This window comes from Magnolia sinica, chromosome 16 (genome assembly GCF_029962835.1).
Source record: "Magnolia sinica isolate HGM2019 chromosome 16, MsV1, whole genome shotgun sequence".
Classification (NCBI taxonomy): domain Eukaryota; kingdom Viridiplantae; phylum Streptophyta; class Magnoliopsida; order Magnoliales; family Magnoliaceae; genus Magnolia; species Magnolia sinica.
This window is the reverse complement of record NC_080588.1, coordinates 73,528,662-73,553,399: the sequence shown is the minus strand read 5'-3', so window position 1 is coordinate 73,553,399 and position 24,738 is coordinate 73,528,662. Positions and strand designations below refer to the sequence as shown.

Genomic DNA, 24,738 nt, shown 5'->3' with positions numbered 1-24,738 from the left:
GGACGGTTAATATTAACATACACGTAGGCTAAAAATGAAGCCGATCTATATCTCAAGTGAGCCACATCACAGGAACAGTGGTGATTGAATGCACACCGTTGAAAATTTCCCAGGGCCCATTGTAACGTTTATTTGCCATCTAATCACACAGACATAGTAGATGAAGGGAAACACACAAATATCAGTTTGATCTAAAACTTTTATGGCCCACCAGAATTTTTAATAGTGGACATTCAATCACCACTGTTTCCTGAGATTCGTTCGGCTTAAATTGAGCTGGAAAAACAGACGGACGGCGTGGATATATAACACATACATCAATGTGGGCCCCACAGTCATGGCCCACCGAATCCGCGTTCGTGAAATATTGTTTTAGTGTCCAGCAGTCCTGCAGTAGTGGCGCACTCGTTGTGTCCTTCAAAGCACAACTCCAGTGACAATACGCTTCCCTTCTCTTTTCTCCGTGAGAAATACTGGTACTCTGGCAAAGCGTGATGGATGATACACACGCACTTAGAAATTACTCAGTAATTGCTTACCTAGAATAAAATACTTCAAATAAAGCGTTCAAAAATAATGGTTACCATCTTAGATATATCTTGAACTAAAAATTACTCTTATTCGTTTATTGAATTATTAGATTGCTGGACATTTATTTAACGGTTAGGATTGAAAAACATACTCAAACTACAAGTGCCCACAAATCAGAGGTTAGAATTGTTAAAACAATCCCATTTTTATAATTTAAATTAAAATACAGTGTCTTACAAAATTTAGTCAGTTTAATCTGGGTTAATACATGCCACGTGTAATATTTCCTGGTGCCTGCGTATCGAGCGTCATATGCAGCTGGAGTATCAAATTACTCCCATCTCTCCATTTTTTTCTTCTTCCTACCCGTTGAGCACACTCCTTCGCAGCAAGCTTTCAATTCGTCGCTTTTTCGCTCTTTTCCCGAAATACTTCTTTTTCGTCTTCTCTTCTTCTCCTCCGTCGAACGGGTCAAATCCCACCCTCCTTCTATCTAGCCGTTGCAGCGTCACTATCCCCTAAGAGTGGATCTCTCCAACGGCTACCATCTTTGAAAAAAAAAACCAGAGAAAAATCTCATCTTTCCTCCAAAAAACTCATTCTTCTCATTTCTCACCATCACATTCCACAAAAAAGACATAACAAACAAGAAAAAGAAAGCCCTCAAAGGTCGGAAATGGCCGCTGGAAATCATACCGACGGGGGAGACTCCGGCAACGGCCTGACCAACAAGCTGTCGGAGAAGACCTCGATTCTCGGCCTGAAAGTCTACGTCCTCATCGGAATCATTGTCGGATGCATGGTCCTTGTTGCGCTTTTAATCTTCTTCTTCTTCTGCGCCAATCGCAAGTCCAAGAAGCGTCGGATGATGCGAGTGAAGCACGCTTCCGGCTTTATTCCGATGATATCGAAAGAGATCATCGAGGTAAAGGCGATGTCGGATCCGATGGAGAATGAGGGTAAGATCGTTGCCGTTGATTTGGAGGGAGGAGAGGGGAAGGAGGATTTGGAGGCTGGGAGTCGAAGTGCGGAAAGTAAAGTATCAGGTGGGAGTGCGAGCTCGTCGTCAGCAGTTTCGGTGGATGCGTCGAATATAGGGTGGGGGAGGTGGTATGGACTGAGGGAGCTGGAAGTCGCGACGGACGGATTCATTGGGGAGAATGTGATAGGAGAAGGAGGGTATGGAGTGGTTTACAGAGGGGTTTTGCCTGACAGTTCCGTCGTTGCTGTTAAAAACCTTCTTAACAACAAGTGAGTTTGGAAAAATAGAAACGAAGGCTTTCTGTATACCCGGCGCATGTTAGATCCTTGCCACGTTTTCTTTTCTTCCTTTTATTTTCATTTTCTCTCCCTCACAAAAAAAAATTGCTTTGAAGTTTTAAAGTCTAATGTTGAGAGTATGAGGTGATAGGAACTTAATTTTCAATCTGTTTGGTTACGGTTTGGAGAATGGTTTTACTGGCGCATGCTAGATTGGATCGGATCAGAGTAGAAATGTCATTTCTCCACAACTGTCTTGTCTGTTTACCTCTGGTTTGATGATCGTGTGTGCCTGGTTCATGTTAGAGAAATAGGCGCATGTTAGATACACTCTAGCATGCTCTAACAAGTGCATGGCTTCTGCATTTTTCTTTTCTTTTATTGTTTGATTTTTGTACTTTTCAGAAGTCATTATTTACATTTCAGGATATTTGGTATATTTCTTTATTTATTTATTTTTGTTTCTACTGATTTTCCCTTTTTTTTTTTTTTTGATAATTGAGTTGAAAAATCTTCAATAGCTAGTTATGTTCAGATGATTCTTATGAAAATAAGTTGTTATGTATTGTTTCGTCATTGGATATTATTTCCGTTCAAGGATAATCACTTTGCATTTTCTTGGGAAAAAATAAATACCTGACAAATCACTTTCCCCTATGAAAATGTTATATAATGTTGAAACCTACTGTGGAGATAGTAGCTTGTTCCATTTCGTGGGAAAAGCAAAGGATAATTTTGATACTTGGTGCCAATTGAGGACAGTGAACTTCAGTGAACTTTATTTTATTTATTTTTTTTATTTTTTTATACTAAAAATTTGAAATTCAATGGAGACGAGTTTTTGGGCATTTGATGTTTCTGCTCTTTTATTATTTGGTTCAATAGAATTTTGATCCATAGGAGGCTTGATATTTCTCTAAAAATTGATATTCGACTGAGTTACTGTTATCTATGGGATTGCATGATAGCATCCTTTTGGTTTTGTGCTTGTTTCTTCCAAGTTCCTATATGCTAGCGCCATTTTCTAGAAATGGGATGTGCTGATATGACTCCCTTTCCTGTGTAGGGGTCAGGCTGAGAGGGAGTTCAAGGTGGAAGTGGAAGCGATTGGAAAAGTTAGGCATAAGAATCTGGTGGGGCTTCTTGGCTTCTGTGCAGAAGGTACTCAGAGGTATGCCTTTGTTTATCTTTTGACTTTTTTAACGCTTACCAGTTTGCTCGATTTGTTAAGGAAAATGTAGTGTCTTTCTTTACATTATTGTTTGTTCCCGAGTCCTGACATGCTTGAAAACCTGTGTTTGTCATATAGGATGCTTGTATACGAATATGTAGAGAATGGCAATTTGGAGCAATGGTTGCATGGTGATGTTGGCCCATTCAGCCCTCTAACATGGGATATTAGAATGAAGATTGCCATTGGAACGGCAAAAGGGTGCGTTTTTCCCGTTTAATCATAGGCCTAAATCATTATTCTGCTGGACCATATAATAGCTGCATGAATCTTGTTAGTAGGTTGTCTTTCCCACTCCAGTCTTTTTATTCCTGGATGTTTTGGGTGATATCGCTTTTTCCACTCTTTTGTTGCTGCAGAGGCTCTCGCTTCTTTCCATGTGTAATCACTATTTGAAAATTTTTGTTTGAGAATGTTTCATCTATGTTTGAATTTTAGTTCATGATATATATATATATATATATATATATATATATATATATATATATATATATATATATATATATATATATATATTCCAGATTGTGACAGTGAATTAGATTAAAACAAAATGCTATTGTAGCGCTAAAGTCAATTATTGGGGGTGGGGGTTGAGTTTGCAATGTTATTCATGACTTGTAATAACCTTGAAGTTACCAAACTGATAACTATAGATGGCTTTGTTTTAAAGTGACCGAGATTTCTCTAGCTTCTAGAGGACTATGCTCAAGACCCAAAGCATTCACTTTAATGAAAGAACTGCGCCAGCACACCTCACGTAGGTACCTAATGGTAACCTCGCCTAACCTACTGTTAACTGAGCATCATGTGGTATGGTCCCTCATGTTCACTGTGGAACCCCCACAAAATCATGATGATCCAAAAACTAAGGTGGGGCACACCATAGGAAACAGCCGGGATGGAATGTCCATCATAGTTTTGTTCATGGCCCACCATGGTGTTTGTATTCCATCTAATCCATTCATCTGATATGCCTCATCAGGATGAAAGGATTACTCAAAATCCCAGTATCCTAAAACTCAGGTCAGGTGTGCCATACCAGGAGAATCTAGAGGTTTTTGTATAATTTTGAACTGGTTGAGTGGTGAATCAGCCTGATTTTTGGGATCAAGGCGACACAAGGGGTGGTCTACCTGATGGACAGGGTGGACTTGATGCACGTTAAACTGTTTCTTCACGTTAGAGAAAGTTACCCCGTTAGGTACCTACATGAGTATGTAAGAGTTTTCCTTAAGGAAAGCACTAGGGACTTTTCGTTTCATGACATAATATTCAGGAAAGCAAGTTTGAGGATTATAGATATTTAAGCTGATTCTTTCTGTTATTTATTGGGAATCTATCATCTTCATCTCTGTAAAGTGAGCTTTTTAAAATTCTTCATGCACTGCAGTTCTTTGGTAACTTGCTTCAACCCTGTTGTGCATTTTACTGTTCTTGTAATGTGAATCTTATCTGGATGCAGATTAGCTTATCTGCATGAGGGATTAGAGCCCAAGGTCGTGCACCGAGATATCAAATCCAGTAACATACTTTTGGATAAACATTGGAACCCGAAGGTGTCAGATTTTGGACTTGCCAAGCTCTTGGGATCTGATTCAAGCTATGTGACTACACGTGTGATGGGAACATTTGGGTTTGTTCTCTCTATACCACCAATATGTTTTTACAGTGCTCGTCCGTTTCTCAGTTCAAGTGGATTGGCGTTTTTCAATTGAGTTGGACACTAATTCTAAGAGGCCATATCAAATCAAATCCTTAACTTGGATTATTCTTATTAAGATATTCTAATTGTTTAAAAAATGGTAAACATAGAGAGTAACCATAAAGGTCCTTTAAGTACGTTACCTTTACATGTAGCAGCATCCCATTGCCCTTCAATCCATCAGTTGAATCTAACAATCTTAAAATTTAGGCATTTCCATTTCTTTGTGAGTTTTACAGTTTTTTTTTTCGGAAGGGTAACTGAAAATTTTATTAAAGAGAGATCATCATCTTATACGATGGAGAGTACTCCCTTGCTACCCTGAAGAGCTTCTAATGGGCGTCCCTCAAATGCTTTATTTAGCTTTTCCCCAGTTAATGAACAACCATTTAGACTTATGAAACACTTGAGTTGAACATAAAGCATTTTTGTTAAAGGTCTTGGAATTGCATTCTAACCAAACTGATATGATGGATAAGAGAACCAGCCGCCATATCATCCTTTCCCTCCTTCCATTCATGAAATCATGCCACATGGAGAGCAAGCCCGTAAACCGACAAAGCATGACACGTTGAGCCTCCAAAAGCGAGAAGAACCTTTCTCACACTTTCCTAGATAGAGTGCAATAAAAGATCCACATTTCCTCATCTCGAAGGCAATAAATGCAACCATTGGGAGTGATCATCTACCTTTTCCTTAGATTATCCAATGTAAGAATCCTATTTTCTCTGGCAAGCCATCCAAAGTTTACCATGGGGCTAGGACCTGGGCACCTCCAAATTGACAGTTCGGTCCTTCTCCTGCTGCAACTGAGTTTCTTGAAGAGCTGAGTAGGAGGATGTAACCATAAAAGCTTTGGATTTGCTTGATCCCAACTAATTTGGCAATTTTCCTTAGATGATCCAATATAAGAATCTTATTTTCAGTGGCAAGCCATCCAAAAGCCACCATGGGGCTAGGACCTGGGCACCTCCAAATTGACAGTTTGAATCCTTCTCCTGCTGCAACTGAGTTTCTTGAAGAGCTGAGTAGGAGGATGTAACCATAAAAGCTTTGGATTTGCTTGATTCCAACTAATTTGCAATTTTCCTTAGATTATCCAATGTAAGAATCTTATTTTCTCTGGCAAGCCATACAAAAGCCACCATGGGGCTTGGACCTGGGCACCTCCTTGACAGTTTGGATCCTTCTCCTGCTGCAACTGAGTTTCTTGAAGAGCTGAGTAGGAGGATGTAACCATAAAAGCTTTGGATTTGCTTGATCCCAACTAATTTGGCATAACTTCTATTTCAAACAAGGTGAAGTTAAACTGTAAATATATGTTGTCTAATTAGGATCAATTTCGGGACTTCCGCAATAGGGATGTAAATTATATATTTCAAACAGTGATGTTTGAAAAGGGTGGTGTTAGTAGGAATGTGCATTTCAGCAGAATACCATCACTGATAGGCTTTTCTAAACTCTTTCATGATCAACAAGGATGGTATGCATAAGCTTTTTTGTGTCTCTGAACAGATATGTTGCTCCTGAATATGCAAACACGGGTATGCTTAATGAAGGCAGCGATGTGTATAGTTTTGGAGTTCTGCTTATGGAAATAATTTCAGGAAGGAGCCCAGTTGATTATGGCAGACCAGTGGGAGAGGTTAAAGAATCTCTTTATTTATTTATTTATTCGCATTGAATTACTGCAACTGTGGCATTTTTAACCTAATAGTGATCATTACTTGCTTTCGCAGGTAAATTTGGTTGATTGGTTTAAAGGGATGGTAGGAAGTCGGCGTGGAGAAGAAGTAGTGGACCCATTGATAGAGGTCCAGCCACCGCCGAGGGCTTTGAAGCGGGTATTGCTGGTATGCCTCCGTTGTATAGATTTGGATGCTCAAAAGAGACCAAAGATGGGACACGTTGTACACATGCTTGAAGCAGATGAATTTCCTTTCCGCTCGGTAAGGATATTTATTTGCTCTTAAGTTTATTATTGTTTGAATGATTACTAAAAAAAGTGTTGAAACAAAGTAGCTTTACAAAAGGGGCAATGAGCGGCTACAACGAGTGACCCTCTCGGCACTCCCTCACAAGGGAGGTTCTTGGCCCATTAACACCATGGGGATTGCAGGAATACAATAATCCAATCTAGACATTAAATCAACTTAACGTTGTATCTATATCACAATCTACTTGCATGCTTGCTCTCAATTCTCAGGCAATTTGTTGTGTTACATCTTTTCCACAGAATTGGCCAATTCACTGTTAAGCAAGTAGATTGTGATACAGATACGTGTGTAGATGACAGGGAGATGATACGCACTCAGGATAGCTTATACCAACTATCTCAACCATTCTTACATGTATGGGTGATAGGGAAGGGCTTGGAATAAAATTTAAGAATTATGTTTTAAGATTATTATTGTTTGAATGATTACTAAAAAATTGTTGAAACAAAGCAGCTTTACAAAAGGGGCAATGAGTGGCTTCAACGTGTGACCCTTTCAGCACTCCCTCACAAGGGAGGTTCTTGGTCCATTAGCACCATGGGGATTACAGGAATACAATAATCCAATCGAGATATTAAATCAACTTCATGTTGTATCTATATCACAATCTACTTGCATGCTTGGTCTCAATTCTCAGGCAATTTGCTGTGTTACATCTTTTCCACAAAATTGGCCAATTCACTGTTATGCAAGTAGATTGTGATGCAGATACATGTGTGGATGACAGGGAGATGATGCACACACAGGATCGCTTATACCAAATCTCAACCATTCTTATGGGTGATAGGGAGGGGGCTTGGAATGAAATTTAAGAATTATGTTTTAAGATTATTATTGTTTGAATGATTACTAAAAAATTGTTGAAACAAAGTAGCTTTACAAAAGGGGCAATGAGTGGCTACAACGTGTGACCCTCTCAGCACTCCCTCACAAGGGCGGTTCTTGGCCCATTAGCACCCTGGGGATTACAGGAATACAATAATCCAATCGAGATATTAAATCAACTTCATGTTGTATCTATATCACAATCTACTTGCATGCATGGTCTCAATTCTCAGGCAATTTGCTGTGTTACATCCTTTCCACAAAATTAGCCAATTCACTGTTAAGCAAGTAGATTGTGATACAGATATGTGTGTAGATGGCAGGGAGATGATACACCAGAGGATAGCTTATACCATCTCAACCATTCGTACATGTATGGGTAATAGGGAGGGGGCTTGGAATGAAATTTAAGAATTATGCTTATATCTACTATTGGCAAAATCCTCCGTTAGTGATGTAGATTGGCAATATTCAAAATCCTGAATTTTGACTGGGATTTTTCTTTTAATTTTCAAGTAACGCTGTGAGTATTCCTTTCTTATATTTGTCTATATTATTTTCATTTTTAAAAAAAAATATAGTGAGGAGTTTAGACTCGTAGAAATTATTTTTTGTTTTTTTTTAAATATACTCAGGGCCTAGTGACAACAAGTTCATTCATTGCCAATCAACAATTTTTTGAACAGCGATAGATAGTAAAACTAAACTTGGACCTTTGTAACTTGGTCCTTGTCGTAGACAATTCTTCAGTTGTCTATCTAGTAGCATCCTTTTAGTTATTTGTATTCACTAAAGATTTCTTGAGATCAATAAGTGGATGCAGAGTTAAGACTTTCTGAGTTATGAAATGCATTTAGTATGTAATTGGCTGCAACTTCTTCAGCAACAATCAGCAAAGGCTCATGCCGAATTTCACCTAAAGGACTCCCAAATTTCTCATGGTTTCTTAGCAGATTTTTATGAATCAACTTGTACATGACACAATTTTCTCTTCTTCAGTACTAGTGTGTATGGCAAGTGCGATGCACTTGGAGAGATGAATGGAGAGAACAAGGAGATTGGATGGCAAATGCGTGGATAGGTGCAGGCTACACACAGAAAGAGAAAGAACTGTTGAGGGGTTTCATCAGTTGGCGTTGGCCGCGTCTCCATCTCAGTTTTTGCAGTGGTTTGGACCACTTGAGTCTTAGAAATGTCTCGGTTTTAGGTTAATTTCCCAACATGAGCTGCCAGAACTGATCCACGGAGTGGATTTCAGAGAGACGTCACAGTGGGTCCCATGTAATTTTTTGTTGAATTGAATTCTGATTTGCGCTGTGTAGGCTATACGCAAAGAGGAGAGAGCAGTGCGTATGGAGACAACATAAATACCCCAGGTTGAAGGGCTAGACGCACCGTATAGGGGTTAAAAATGTCCGCCGACTGCTCATGCTATATATAATAGAGATACATTTTAGGTTTTAAAGTGAGCTTTGTTGCTCTGTTTTACCTCGTTGATGTACTTTTTTGTTCTTGGTACAATATCCTCTGAAAATGTCATGGCTAAGGCATTCATGCTAAAAGATTTTAGACTTGTTTGAACTCTTCAATTTCTCCAGCTATAAGTGGTTCACAATCACCTCAATCAAGAGCTGTCATGTTTTACAGGAGCATCGGACAGCGCGGGAAGCAGCCACGTGTCCTCCCCGTGTAAGTCAGACCACTGCTACTAGAATTCCACTTCCATCTGAGAATGCAAAGGGAGAAGATCTTGAGAGATCAAAGTGGAGATGAGCTGTGACATTCATTACATGGTATAAAGGATGATTAAATAAATTTTTGTTTGTAAAATTGCCAGTGGTTCATATAGATTTTTTTTTTTTTCCGCTTTGTTTGCAGTGCTTTTAGAACATACCTTTTCTTCCTTATTACAGCTTCAGTTTCATATGTTCATTGTACATTGGAAAAATCATTCATTACATGGTACAAACGATGATTAAATAAAATTTTAGTTTGTAAAATTGCCAGTGGTTCATATAGATTTTGTTTTAATTTTTTTTTTTTCTGCTTTGTTTTCAGTTCTTGTGGTACATACCATTTCTTCGTTATTACAGCTTCAGTTTCATATATTTATTGTACAATGGAAAAATCATATCATTCACACTCTCAGCCATTATCACTGATGCACAGTGGATTTTGAGCTACTCATCAGTAAAAACTTTCTATACATTGAGTTATTGGTAAATATTGTAACATAAGATAGGTAAAGAGGAATTATAGGATCCTCAACCCCAAGCTCTCAACAATATACTCCTGTTTCATTTCTGACCAAGTGGGACCATGGTTCAGTAATCCAGGCATTTTGTCTGTTTGGGTCTTTAGGGTGGATAGACCATGCCCCAAAAATCTCCACATGGGATGATTCTAACCTCTAGATTTACCATCTACAAATCAACAGTTAAAAAGAGAAATACAGCAACGGTCCATGTTCAGCTGAAAATTGCCCAAATATTGGGGGGGATCTTCCAATGGTATACTCCAAGCTCTCAACAGTATACTCCTGTTTCATTTCTGACCAAGTGGGACCATGGTTCACCAGGCATTTTGTCTGTTTGGGTCTTGAGGGTGGATAGACCATGCCCCAAAAATCTCCACATGGGATGATTCTAACCTCTAGATTTACCACCTACAAATCAACAGTTAAAAAGAGAAATACAGAAATGGTCCATGTTCAGCTGAAAATTGCCCAAATATTGGTGGGGATCTTCCAATCTGGGAGATTTCCTGCCTATGGCCCATCCATGGTGGGATGCAACACACTAGATCATATTGATTTGATGATCCTAATATTTAATTAATGGTCATTTGATTTTTGAATCTAGACATCGATTATTTTCATTCAACTGTCCTTTTGATGATTGCCAACCAGATAGAGTCACCTAGTCAATGTTTGCATGGACTAAGAAGGTATAAATTGAGGTTCATTCCACACGTATGTGAAAGTGCCTTGGTTTGTCAAATTACGTGAGTGTTGAGTAGTCTTACAAGTAAGTCCCAAGCTGAAGATTACAAGATCAAGAACTCAACCAAGAAGAAGTTCGAGTGCTCCACATAGGTAAACAAAGCCTCACTTCCCTAACCAAACCTTTAAGGTATATGATCCCATTTTAACTTAGTCTTACCCACAACAACTCTTAAAATCATTCATGGTAAGCTTAAGTTTTGAACACTTAGAGCATTAGAGGAGTAAACAATGGAACAAACAGGAAAATCATATCCTGTCGAGTGCATCGAAGACATCTTCGATGGCATCGAACATCTTTCGACATTCTGTCCAGCAGCAAAATGAAAACATGATGTGAATTATTGATTGCATCGAATGCTGTTCGATGACATCGAATGACATTCGATTGCATCAACCTTGGGCTTCTTCCAAAACTCCAAAAATACTCTTAAGTGCTCCTCGATGTAATGGAACCTTCTTTGATGGCATTGATCATAAGTAATCATTGACATCGAAGGCAAACTGATGATATCAATGACATCGAAACTAACACTAGTTTGTCCAGCAAGCTTTCAAGGAAAATTAAATTTTCTTTGAGCACATCAAAGACCTTTCGACGCCATCGAAATTCAAATCTTGATGGATTGAAAGACTGTTCGATGGCATCGAACTAGAGACAAAACTATCCAGCAACCATTTTGTATATTTAAAAAAGAATCCCGATGGCATCAAAGTGCACGTTGATGACATTGAAGGATGCTCGATAAGATCGGACAAGAATCTGTCCTACACCCAAATGAATATTTTGTGTAGGAAGTCGATGCAATCGGAGAAGGTTTGAATTTCGATGACATCGAATACCCTTCGATGGTATCGACAATGTTAGATTTCTGTCCGTTTTTTGACCGTTGGGATTTCAACTTTTTAAATACCCATGGCTTGCCTCTTATAAAATGAGCTAGAATTTAAGAGAGTTTGAGAGAGTTATTGTAAGAGTTAATACCCTTATTCTCATTCCCACTTTTTCATTAGAGTTCATCATTCAATCCTTTGCACAAGCATTTACTCATAACTTCATTGCTTGGATTGAATCATAAACTCTAGCATTCATTGAGTTTTCAGTAGCACCCTTTATAGGAAAATCATTGTGCTGAAACTCTTGAATGCATTGCTCATGGGAATCTTTTCTATGTGTTTAAATCATACCATCTACATTGAGAAGAACAACCAAACCCTAAACCTCACAACCTTAGAGCATTGATCGAAGCATCAGCAGCGGTTGCGGTTCAAGGGAGCCGAAGACTCTTCATCAACATAGAAGATCTTCAGATTGTGCGAGAAAGGGACTCACTTATAAGGAGTCCGTTGAATTTGAAGCTCTTTCCTTGTGTAGGATTAAGATTCAGAGTTTAAGTGACAAACTCGCCAAGACCTTTCATAAGGACTGTCACAGGAGAATATGTTGTCCTTGTGTAGGATGTGTTTGCCTTGTGTAGGCACAGGTTGTCTTGTGTAGGCTCCTAAGTGTGTCCTTGCGTATAACTCGTTGCCTTGTGTAGGCACCTAAGGTAACCTTGTGTAGGTCCCTCAGTTAACCTTGTGTAGGTTGTGAAGGTTCATGATTAACCTGATTTAAAACCATTGGATAGTGAAATCTGGTACACTCTAGGAGAGAGTGCGTCTGTCGGGAGTGGAGTAGGCAAGTAGCCGAACCACTGTATATGATTGTGTTTGGGATTGTTTTTGTGCATTGATCTAATTTTGCTTATGTCTATCAAATGATTATTATGATGTATGATTTAGTGAATCTATAAGTATTAATCGGAATCACATCCCGCACACTATCACATACACTATCTTTATAGGTTTGTTTCTTTACATGTAATTCTTGTGTAGGCCTATATGTTTTGGACCCTCTATTGGCCTGGATGTCATGGAGTTATTTTGCCTTACTCATCTTGATTTAAGTTAGGCATTGTATGTTGTTATAAGAAAATAATTTTTGAAAAGTCCTATTCACCCCCTTCTAGGACACTTGGACATACTTTTATACTTCAGTAATAATGATTATTTTTCTACACAATAGCCCCCCCCGGCGGACACTCGGGCCACATTAAGAGCATCCTCCTCCTTTTTCTACACAATAGCTCTTTCCTTCCCTCTTCGGCTCTCCCAAAATTTGTTGCATCATGTTCATTATCTCTTTTGCCACTGCACCCTATGACCTAGCACGCTTATAAGTGGCTGATGATGTGGATGTGGTGGAGCCTAGCAGATGTTCATATAATCTAATTCTGTTTAGAAAAGAGGCGACAAAACAAAAGATTTAACAGATGTGGACTAGAACTGTTGTTGTCCATACGTGCAGGGGGGAGGGGGGGAGTGGTTGATGATGTGGATGTGTTGGAGTTTGGGAGACCCTTATATGATCCAATTCTATTTAGAAATGATATGATAAAATAGAAGAAGATCAAACAAATGTGGATTAGAACTGTTATTGTGAAGATGGGTAGGTCAACAACTAAGTTACTTATACATGGCAATATTAGCAACTCCCTAGTATGTTGTACAAGTCTAAAGGTAACCATAGATGTGAAGACATGTATGGGTTTAGGGATGCTCTATTATGTGTGATGGCTGGGCTGGCCCAACCAGACGTAGCGTAATCAACTCCATGGTATACTACCACTTGGGAGCAGTATTCCACAAAGATGCATCAGATGCAACAAAAAAAATGTTGACTATATTTTCGCTCTAACGGATAGGATGATGGTGGATGAGATTGAAGAGGAGAATTTGGTGCAGATTGTGACCAATAATGAAACAACATATAAGTATGCGAGAAGAGTTTTGATGGTGAAGAGACCACACATATTTTGGTTATTTTGTGTTGCACATTGCATCGATCTCATAATAGAAGATAATGGAAAGATGAAGAGCGTTGCTGCATTGGTTGAAAGGGGAAGACAATTGACGACATTCATCTACAACCATAATCAATTAGTCGCCATAACAAAGAAGTTCATAAATGGGAAAAAGTTACGTAGGCCTGTGGCGATTAGATTTACGACGAACTTTATATTCATTGAAAGTTTGTACCAGCATCGGAGAGAGTTGGGTGAGATGTTTGCTTCTCGGGCTTGGCTCAAAACAAAACATGGGCATATGATATCGGGGACACCAGTTAAGGTTGTGGCGACCAAAGGGGACAACAAATATTGGAAGAAGGTCGCAAATATCCTCAAGGTGATGGAACCGCTGACGAGGGTACCTCCATCCTGTTAAATCTAACAAGACCATGGGTTTCCTCTATGATGCCATGGATGAAGCGAAGCTGATCATTTGTCGTGATTGTAAATATACAAATAACTGGAAGATGATCTCCAAGAGCTAGATGAAACAATTTCACCATGATCTTCATACTGTAGGCTACTATCTAAATCCAAGATTCAGATATGCCCAATCATTTGCCAAGGTTGATGAGGTTTGTGTCAGGCCGAAAAATATGATAAAGATATTAGAGCCGGACATAAATAAGTAGATAAGGGCATTGAACGAATTGGAAATATATGGACTTCGTCAAGGCAGTTGCGGAGATGTTCTTGCACAATAGGCAGTGAATCAAACAACTTTGGCTGATTGATGAGCAATGTTGTTGAATCGTATATGTGATCATGTGTGATTGCATATGCCTAGGTGCATATGCGATCACACAATCGCATATGCAACCGCATATTTTTTCTTTGAAAAATTAAAGAAAATCAAAAAATAGGAAAACAAAAAAAAATGTAAAAATATATAAGAAACTAAGGGGAAATTCTCTAAGTTAATAGGTAACTAATTTTACATATTTAAAATACATTTTAAAATCAATTAAACAATGCATTAAACATCAAGTCATCAACATTCAATAATATAGTTAACAAGTAAGAAGTAGCAACAAAATCAACAAGCTATTTATTTATTATTGTAGAAAATCAACAAGCTATCTTCCTTGAAACTTGAAAGTGCTTGAATCTTGATCTTCCAACTTCCAAGAGAGAGAGAGAGAGAGAGATTAAGACCACTTGGAATTAAGAAATGTAAGAGAAGAAGAGAGTAAGAGAGCTTTGGGGTAAGAAGGTTTGGAAGCTTTTTTATAGGCAAAAAGTTGTCTTTTTTTTTGCAAAAAAATAAAATAAAATAATAATTAATGTGCCATGGCCAATATGTGATTGCATATGCTGTAAGCTATCATATATTTTCTCATATGCCATATGTGCGATCTGCGTAGCATATGCAGTACATGACAAAACTGTTGATGAGTTCATTTTGGAGAGAGTGCAAGGGCTCTTAAAACAATTGCATCAAAGTTTTGAGCCAAACAACTTCTTCGTCTAGCTGCGAGAGGAACTGAAGTTGTTTTGCACTCATTCATTTGAAGAATATGAATAGATTGTAGGCTAGGACATTGAATCGACTTTTTTACATGCGATACAACGTGAAGCTAAGATTGTGGAATACAATACGTGTGTGACGAATCCGTTCGACAAAGGAAACTTACATTTATGGGAGAAACATGTTGAAGAGCACAATGAAGGTGTCGAGGAGGATCCTAATAATATGCATGACATAGTGGTGGGATATAACCATGGACAATATACAAAACCTATTGGGCCATTTTCGTGTTGGACTAGTCCTAGGTGACTATGACTATGGGTCTGTCTCTTACTGGTGGATATTTTTACTAAGGATAAGGATTGACTTTGTGAGGATCAGTCATCATTGGGTTTCGTTGACGTGCTCTTTTCCTCCGGCTCTGGTTATTATCGATATGCAACATCTATTGCATATCCACCATGGACAATATACAAAACCTATTGGGCCATTTTCGTGTTGGACTAGTCCTAGGTGACTATGACTATGGGTCTGTCTCTTACTGGTGGATATTTTTACTAAGGGTAAAGATTGACTTTGTGAGGATCAGTCATCATTGGGTTTCGTTGACGTGCTCTTTTCCTCCGGCTCTAGTTATTATCGATATGCAACATCTATTGCATATCCACCATGGACAATATACAAAACCTATTGGGCCATTTTCGTGTTGGACTAGTCCAAGGTGACTATGACTATGGGTCTGTCTCATACGGGTGGATATTCTTACTTAGGGTAAGGACTGACTTTGTGAGGATCAATCATCATTGGGTTTCGTTGACGTGCTCTTTTCCTCCGGCTATGGTTATTATGGATACGCAACACCTATTGCATGTCTACCGTGGACAATATACAAAACCTATTGGGCCATTTTCGTGTTGGACTAGTCATAGGTGACTATGACTATGGGTTTGTCTCATACCAGTGGATATTCTTACTTAGGGTAAGGATTGACTTTGTGAGGATTAGTCATTATTGGGTTTCATTAATGTGCCCTTTTCCTCCGGCTCTGGTTATTATGGATATGCAACACCTATTGCACAACCACAATCAGATGATGATGAAGATTAGGAGGACGAGCAACCACAAACAAACATATTTTCATTCTGGTGGTGATTGATTGGTGGTGACTAGTGAGTTTTTACAAAAGTATTTCTAAACATTCACACAAGGAAACTCTTCTTCACCCACAAACATCACAACAAGCACACATTGAAGGACTTTTTCTTTTTCTTGAGGATGATAGACAGGAGTCACAAGACAACACACGTTGCTCTAGACTAATTCAGCCTGCTGTATGCGAGGTAGGTAATACCCTGCAAATGTGAGATACTTTGGTATTACATTCATGCTAATATATTTATCATTGACATTAGATAGTTTGGAAATTAAATATAGGAGTTTTGCTGTCAATCCAAGGTTGTTAGGTTCATAAATTCATCAGATAAATATAGGAGTTTTGTAGTCAATCCAAGGTTGTTAGGTTCATAAATTCATTGATATTAGATAGTTTGGAAATTAAATATAAGAGTTTTGTAGTCAATCCAAGGTTGTTAGGTTCATAAATTCATCAGACAGGCTGAGACAACATTCTTGCCAAAGAGTTGACCATTACGCCATCATAAATATGGTTAAAAAAAAGTATACATATTTGGAATCTTCTAAATATTTGGATTTTTCCCACATCTTCCTGAATTTTTTTAGCAAAAAAAAAAAAAAAGAAAAGAAAAAAAGAAAAGAAAAAGTAAAAAGTAAAAGAAAAGACTGTTACAGGAGGCGTAACAGCCACTAAAACCTCTCCACTCCACACCTTGGAATGGAGAGGTAGAGAAGGATGTTGCCCATTAAATTCATTTTGGGTGGAAGAAATGTAGTTACAATACTGGATTTTTATGTGATTGTTGTGTACCACTCAAAGGGAAAGGGAAATTTTATAGGATAATTATAAGACCATCCTTGCTTGAAGGGGTAGAATGTTGGGCAATTAAGGGACATGTTAATAAGATGAGCTACTGAAATGAGGATGTTGAGATGGATGCATGGCAAGATGAGGAAGGATATAATTAGATATGAATGCATTTGAGGGAAGTTAGGTGTAGCACCCATACGTAATAAGATGTGGTTTGATCATGTGCAAAGAACCTCACCATTTAGGAGTGAGTTGGTACAAGTTGAAGGCTCTAAAAGGGCAAGGGGAAGGTCCAAAAGGACGTGGATGGGAGTTAGTAAGAAAAGACTTTCCTATGGTCTAACTGAAAGTATGGCTCTTGACAGAGTGGAATGGCGGTGCCAGATTCATGTTGCCGGTCGACCCCAATTAATTGGGATAAGGCTTAGATGACGATTCTTCTTCTTCTTCATAATAGTTTATAGCAGCTGAAGAATGTTTACATAAGCATGTCAATAACATATCTAAGAATATCCCAAAAATGTATGGAGAATAAGCTAGCCATGGAAAGTTGAAGAACAATAGGTGCCATAGCAAATTTGACGGGCAAGAACATTCAATGGGCCACGGAAATTTGTTATATGAATATGATCCCTCCATAGGAAGATAAACACATGTATTAAGACACGAATGCGTCTACATGCCTTTTTGTGGGGGGGGGGGGGGGGGGGGTGTTGGTGGGTGGTTCATCGCATTTCCTCAGAAAGTGGCAGAAGCGTTTCTAGAATTTCAGTATCTGTTACACCATAGAATTGTTTGTGCATTGAGTTTAGGAGGTTACTGAGAGATAACACAAGCTGCCTTTGAGTTTAGGAGGTTACACCATCTCATAATGTTAGATATGGGGATGTTTACTACCTTGAAGCAAGTTTTGCAGATAACCCTTTTATCTTCATATCTCTATCACTCAAGCTGCCTTTGAGTTTAGGAGGTTACACCATCTCATAATGTTAGATATGGGGATGTTTGCTACCTTGAAGCAAGTTTTGCAGATAACCCTTTTATCTTCATATCTCTATCACTCTTTATGCATGGGTTTCAGGTCTAGTTTTCCCGATATATACATAAACATACATAAACAATACACATGTAAGTGTGCGTGTGCACGCGTGTGTTCATAAATATTGGAATGATCAATTCAATGTAGTTGACTATGTGGTGACTTATGAATTACGATACAGTCAAGCTGTGGTGCCCACTGTGATGAGCATGTCGCAACCAAATCATGCATCAGGTGCACCCCCTCATGCTGGGAGCTTGGACATGAGTCCAAAAGTCAGGCTGATCCAAAACTCAGGTGGACCACATGTGTGCTTATTGCCAACTTACATTTGTATGTGCTCCTTTATTTGAGGCCTACCTTTATTTGGTCTCGTTGACCACCAATTGAAAACTTACGTCCACATGATGCAGGGCTGGTGTCATTACAGCTCCATTGAGGGTCTTGATGTTCTTTTGTGCTCATATATCCTCCTATTTAATTCCTTACTACAGATATTTTCAGTGTCTATTGGCGTCATATGCCTCAGAATCCTTCGTCCCATATACCTAAAAATTTCCAAGCAGAGGAGGCTGTCTAGCAAAAGGGAGAGAAGAATGTTGCAGCTCCTGTCCATGTGAATATCATTGTAAAAGCTCTTGAAATCGCCCCCGAGTTCTCCTACCCAGGACTTTAATGAAGAGTGAATAATTGCTTGATCTTGACCCATGTAGCGTGTGAGACCACCTAGAAGCATCAACAGGTGATATTAGTTGCTTGTGGCACTTGCCAACTTCCTACTGAACTAGATGTGTGATCTCTCTGTTCAATCTTCACACACATTATACTTAAGATTAAATAGCTGTTTTCAATTGCATGTAACATGGATACTCATATATGAAAGTTGTGATACTCTGCTACATATATGTTTCCTCGTGTAAACTCCATATATTGATCTACACTGATTGTATTTCTTTCTTGTTTATTTGTAAAGGTGGTCCATGTTTACAATGAATGATAACACACAAATGCATTTTCTTTCAAACGGGTGGTTATATGCTTACTTTCTAGGCTTCACCAGCCAAATTGGTGGAATCCATATATTTGACCTAATGGTTTTGCCTTTTGTTTATGGATGGGTCAGGTCAGGTTTTCAGTTGCTCGTGGCCAAACTCAATTTGATCTTTTCAGTCCATTCTGGTTTCTGAAATTTATGGGCTGTTTGGGGTGAGGGATTTGGGGCAGGGATTTGCAAAATCCACAGATTTAAAATCTCCCATGTTCTTTCTTTTGTTGGGAATTTGCTAAATATGTGGATTTCCCAAATCTATACCCTCATAAATCTACAGATTTGGCATATCTAGAAAATGAGACTCTTAAAAACAATACAAAAGGATTACATAATTTCTCTAAATGCATGCATTCCCTTCATGTGAGTGGGCACTGCATAATTTCTCTAAATACATTCATTCCCTTCACGTTAGTGGGCACTTTGCAGTCAGTGGTTGTGTTGCAACTCCCCTCCATGTAATACTTTTGCCCCTCCATGTATTGAATGGGACTGTGTTGGCATTTGAGCGGTGTTAGTGTGAGCCTTTGCAATGGCTAGTTCCAAGAGCCCGGGTATAAGGGGAAGGTTGGTGTTTGGTGGACAGCTGATAGTAAGACTTGCCAATCTATCATTTAAATGGCAACTTGTGAGTGGGACTGTGTTGGCATGTGAGTGGTGTTAGTGTTAGCCTCTGCCATAGCTAGTTCCAAGAGCCCGGGTATAAGGGGAAGGTTGGTGTTTGGTGGACAGCTGATAGTAAGATTTGCAAATCTATCATTTAAATGGCAGCATGTGAGTGGGACTGTGTTGGCATGTGAGTGGTGTTAGTGTGAGCCTCTGCCATGGCTAGTTCCAAGAGCCCGGGTATAAGGGGAAGGTGTTTGGTGGACAGCTGATAGTAAGACTTGCCAATCTATCATCTAAATGGCAGCATGTGAGTGGGACTGTGTTGGCATGTGAGTGGTGTCAGTGTGAGCCTGTGCCATGGCTAGTTCCAAGAGCTCGGGTATAAGGGGAAGGTGTTTGGTGGACAGCTGATAGTAAGACTTGCAAATCTATCATTTAAATGGCAGCATGTGAATGGGACTGTGTTGGCATGTGAGTGGTGTCAGTGTGAGCCTGTGCCATGGCTAGTTCCAAGAGCCCGGGTATAAGGGGAAGGTGTTTGGTGGACAGCTGATAGTAAGACTTGCAAATCTATCATTTAAATGGCAGCATGTGAGTGGGACTGTGTTGGCATGTGAGTGGTGTCAGTGTGAGCCTGTGCCATGGCCAGTTCCAAGAGCCCGGGTACAAGGGGAAGGTTGATGTTTATTGGACAGCTGATAGTAAGACATGCCGATCTATCATTTAAATGGCAGCTGATAATGATGATGTTATAAGACCTATCAAGCAAATATGAAATTATGGAGGTATCCTTCAGTACAGATGTATATACCGAATACAGGCACGATTATCCTTCATCAACCCAATGATTTGATTTACAGATCCCCCTTTTCTGGTACATAAGCTGGGATGGAACCTGTGTTGGCATGTGAGTGGTGTCAGTGTGAGCCTGTGCCATGGCCAGTTCCAAGAGCCCGGGTACAAGGGGAAGGTTGATGTTTATTGGACAGCTGATAGTAAGACATGCCGATCTATCATTTAAATGGCAGCTGATAATGATGATGTTATAAGACCTATCAAGCAAATATGAAATTATGGAGGTATCCTTCAGTACAGATGTATATACCGAATACAGGCACGATTATCCTTCATCAACCCAATGATTTGATTTACAGATCCCCCTTTTCTGGTACATAAGCTGGGATGGAACTTTTAATCTCATTGGCCCTTGCGCTCCAGCTGCTGAGCTGTGAAGCTCAAATTTTTAGATGTGAATGTGCAACGCGGGAATAAGAGCAATGCACCTTGATTAATTTATATACATTTACAAATCTGAGTTGCCACATGTTCATTGTTAGAAAAATCCCATGCAGAAAATAAATGTTTGCAAAAAAAAAAAAAAAATCGTTCATAAAAAAGAAAGGAAAAAAAGTGTGTGCAAAAATTCGAGTTTGATTCAGTTCCAATCCTGAAATTCAAAAATTCAGGCAGAGAAACATAAACACCAAGAGTGAAAAATTCAGGTTCAAAAGCTCTCTCTCTCTGGTTGACCCCTTAACATATTGAGACGTTGTTTTGGTGTGGCCCACTGAGGGCCATTAATCTCTGGCTTTGTTGACCATTGCCAGGTCACCCTCAGATATTCCTCTTATTCAACGGATATGGTCCGTATCCTGTAGAAGCAATATCCTCTTTTGGCAAGGTGACTTTTCTATATGTGCTTGAGATTAGTTTGAGGAAAAAAATGCATGATGGTTTTTATCACCTCTTCATCTCCTTTGACTTGACAGTGTCATAGCTTAGATTGGTTGCATGCATGGAATAGATCTTTAAAATCTCAAGGAGCTTTTTCAAGCCATTTCTTTGAGCACATATTCCTCTGTTTCTGCTCTAGATCTAATTCAACTGATTTTCTAACAAGGTGGGGACGATTGAAATGTTCTTGAAAACATCTATTCAACTGAAGTGCATGTGTGGGGTCTTCTACGATTGTTTTGTAGGAAAAGTAATGTCTCATAATCCCATTAAGAAATTTATTATAAAATAACAATGATTAAGAAATCACTGTTTTATGGGGTTCCTTGAGCATGCACTAGGCTTCATGGGGTTACCCACATGCCTTCGCAAATGACTGCATTAGCATCATGAGGACCCACGCGCCTTCACATACGACTGCATTGGCATCATGAGGACCCACGCGCCTTCACAAATGACTGCATTAGCAGCATGAGGACCCACACGCCTTCACAAATGACCGCATTCGCATCATAAGGATGTTTCATAATTCTGCAATTGGGTCTTCTGCCCAAGTATTTTATAGGGAAGTTTATAGTATTACATGATAATATATCATACTAATATTTTGCAGTAGGATGTGTAAGGGAGTTTTATATATTCTTTCTTCACAAATTACTAAATTAACTCAGCTCTTAATAGAATTAAAAGTGAAAAAAAGAAAGAAAAGAAAACTGAAGATGTTCACATTTTGTAGAGCAGCATGAATTCTATTTCCATAATAGGGAAATTTGAACTGTTTCATTACATTATTGTTAAGAAATCCTATCATTCCAAAAAGGTTTCCTTTAACATATGCACTAAGGAGAGGTTGTGTGCCCCTTCACAAATGACTGCATTAGCATCATGAGGGCCTACAGGCCTTCACAAATGACCACATTAGCATCATAAGGATAATTCATAATTCTGCAATTGGGTCTTCTGCTTTCATAAATGACTGCATTAGCATCATAAGGATGTTTCTTAATTCTGCAATTGGGTCTTCTGCCCAACTATTTTATAGGGAAATTTATAGAATTTCATGATAATATATCATACTAATATTTTGTGGTAGGATGTGTAAGGGAGGTTGCATATTCTTTCTTTACAAATTACTAAATCGTCAGCTCTTAATAGAATTAAAAGCAAAAAAAAAAAAAAAAGAAAAAAAAAAAAAAGAAAAGAAAAGAAAAAGAAAAGTGAAGATGTTCACATTTTGTAGAGCAGCATGAATTCTATTTCCTTCGGTGCATAATAGGGAAATTTAAACTATTTTGTTACATTATTGTTAAGAAATCCTATCATTCCAAAAAGGTTTCCTCTAACATATGCACTAAGGAGATAAGTGGTGTGGCCCTCACCTTTACATAAAGCCAAATAACCCTCGATTTTTTAAAGGAAATTTTGATTCTAAATGTTAAGGTCATTCGTGTCGTTTTGCAATTGGACGTATTAACAGGGGCGGTGAAAGTGGTTCCCATTAATGAAGTCTGATTTAATCCATTAGTTCCGCAATTATCGTAATTGATAAGTGATCCTTTCATTGCAGACATGTTTTCCAACACTGTTAGGCAAATGTCTATATCCAATCTCTCTCTCTCTCTCTCTCTCTCTCTCTCATCAGTGAATGGAGTTATCGTTTACCTTACATGACAAAAGTACCTTTCTTGCAAAAGAAGCGGAACAAAGAGAGTTTGTAGGTTGCACAAGGAACCATCTAATAGAATACTTGGGTGCGCTCCATACATGGAGGCCACCTCTGTCTTCTTTGGTATATTCCAGTTCCCTCTGTTTCTTGTGTTGTGTTGACCCATCTACCACACACGTTGCATATGTGTATGTCCATCCAGACAGTCCAATTGTGCATCATGATCGCTGGATTGAGCATATCCCAAGAATCATAGTGATTGAATGATATTCACCACCTGATATCAGCTTCTGAATTTGGACCACTGACTGTTTTACTTTTTAACTGTCTATTTGCTAACCAACAGGTGCTGGTTACAGCCATCCAGCAAGTGTGGTATTTGGGATATGTTTCATCCATACCGGGGCTAGTTATTTCAACAGTCTGGATTGACTCAAATGCATCACACATATACTGCGGATGAGTTTGTGTCATTTAAGAAATGAATGAAGACACATAAATATAGGATAATCTAAGCTCATCTTCTTTAATCTCATACCAAGTTTTAGATAGTGATGGATAATATTATCCAAGGAATAGTTTAAAGATCAAGGTTGCATCTTTAATCCAACACCCAAAGTAGCAATCTCAGGCCTTGTACCCAACTGTTATGAGATCCTTTGATTAACATACTGATCCAACGGTTAGCACTTACATCATGTTGGAAACTGATAATCTTCTTCCCCCAAAATCCAACTTTAGAAGAAAGAGGAAGCTGTGGTGGAGACACTGGCTGGCCCATAGAGTCGCAGACCAATCAATGGTCTTCCACTGAAGAGTAATCTAATGGTGTTTTCCAATCCTCACTCAGCTATCTATAGTTCAATGCCATCATGGTCTTCCTTGAGTCCTGCTTTTAGCATGAAAACTCCCACTGGAGAGCAATGATATGGGCTCCAATTATTCACATCTAATCTACTCAATGTGGGAAGCTGGATGCCTTTCTTTCTTTCTTTCTCTGCGTCTTCCTCTCTCTTTCCTTGGTTTGTCCTTTTTAAATTCTAGGATGCATTTTATGATATCTGGCTTCAGCATTTCTATTCTCTGGTGCTTTTTTGTAGAAATGGGTCCCATGGTTCAGATTTGATGGGCCTTGCTCTGGATAAACTACTTGTTGATAAATATCATGTTGGATTGATCCTATGATCCGCAGTCCAGATTGATTGTGGTGTATGTGCGGTTCACCTGATGGATAGCGATATGATCAATCCTTTGTTCATGGTCCCTTAGCCTTATTGTTTATTCCTTGTGTGTTTTTATGACATTACACTTTTTGGCAATTTTGGTTTTTTCTTGAGTGAATATAAAAAGATGGGAATAGGGTTGTAATCAATCTGGACCATGGATCGTAAGATCCGCTCTGAAAATCTCCTAGAATGGAAGATCCTAACCATCCATTCTTGTTATTTATTTATTCATGTGCACTGATGCTTTATTCATTATTAATAATCTGATTTTAGGTTATTATTTGATGGGTTATAATTGTCCTATCAGGGAGATCAGGCTTATCTGATCAACGATCTGCATCGCCAATTCGCCGGGCCATGCTTGTTTGGATTATTAGGGCTGAAAGACACTATACATGTCAGGGGATCATTGGGACAAGTATCATATAACTCATCTAAATAAAAGATGACCCAAAACCGCTTTAGGGTTTCCCACTCCTTTTTCCACATTGACCATGCCTCCATTGCTTTTAGATGAACTCTGTTGCCTTGATGATGAGCTTGCAGATGATTTCATGTGGCACCC

General features: G+C 38.8%; 1 protein-coding gene across 4 annotated transcripts; it reads left to right on the top strand.

Annotated features, from left to right (window-relative positions):
* The first annotated feature begins 892 nt into the window (after nt 1–892).
* Nucleotides 893–24,659, top strand: LOC131228979 (probable receptor-like serine/threonine-protein kinase At4g34500). Of its 4 annotated transcripts, none has more exons than XM_058224828.1 (8): nt 894–1,782; nt 2,858–2,962; nt 3,101–3,223; nt 4,485–4,655; nt 6,240–6,369; nt 6,464–6,673; nt 9,194–9,339; nt 24,481–24,659. In XM_058224828.1, exons 1-7 carry the CDS (start codon nt 1,208–1,210, stop codon nt 9,317–9,319), a joined length of 1,440 nt encoding a protein of 479 aa, XP_058080811.1. In that variant the 5' UTR covers nt 894–1,207; the 3' UTR covers nt 9,320–9,339; nt 24,481–24,659. The 4 variants fall into 4 exon arrangements, with proteins under 4 accessions (XP_058080812.1, XP_058080811.1, XP_058080809.1 ...); XM_058224826.1 differs by lacking the exon at nt 24,481–24,659 and adding an exon at nt 18,385–18,932; XM_058224827.1 differs by lacking the exon at nt 24,481–24,659 and adding an exon at nt 18,304–18,932.
* The last annotated feature ends 79 nt before the right edge of the window (nt 24,660–24,738 follow it).

Coding starts and splice junctions, on each gene's coding strand:
- LOC131228979 (XM_058224828.1), top strand. CDS start 1,208: ATGGCCGCTGGAAATCATACCGACGGGGGAGACTCCGGCAACGGCCTG. Junction 4,656..6,239: donor CGTGTGATGGGAACATTTGG/GTTTGTTCTCTC, acceptor GTCTCTGAACAG/ATATGTTGCTCCTGAATATG. Junction 6,674..9,193: donor ATGAATTTCCTTTCCGCTCG/GTAAGGATATTT, acceptor CATGTTTTACAG/GAGCATCGGACAGCGCGGGA.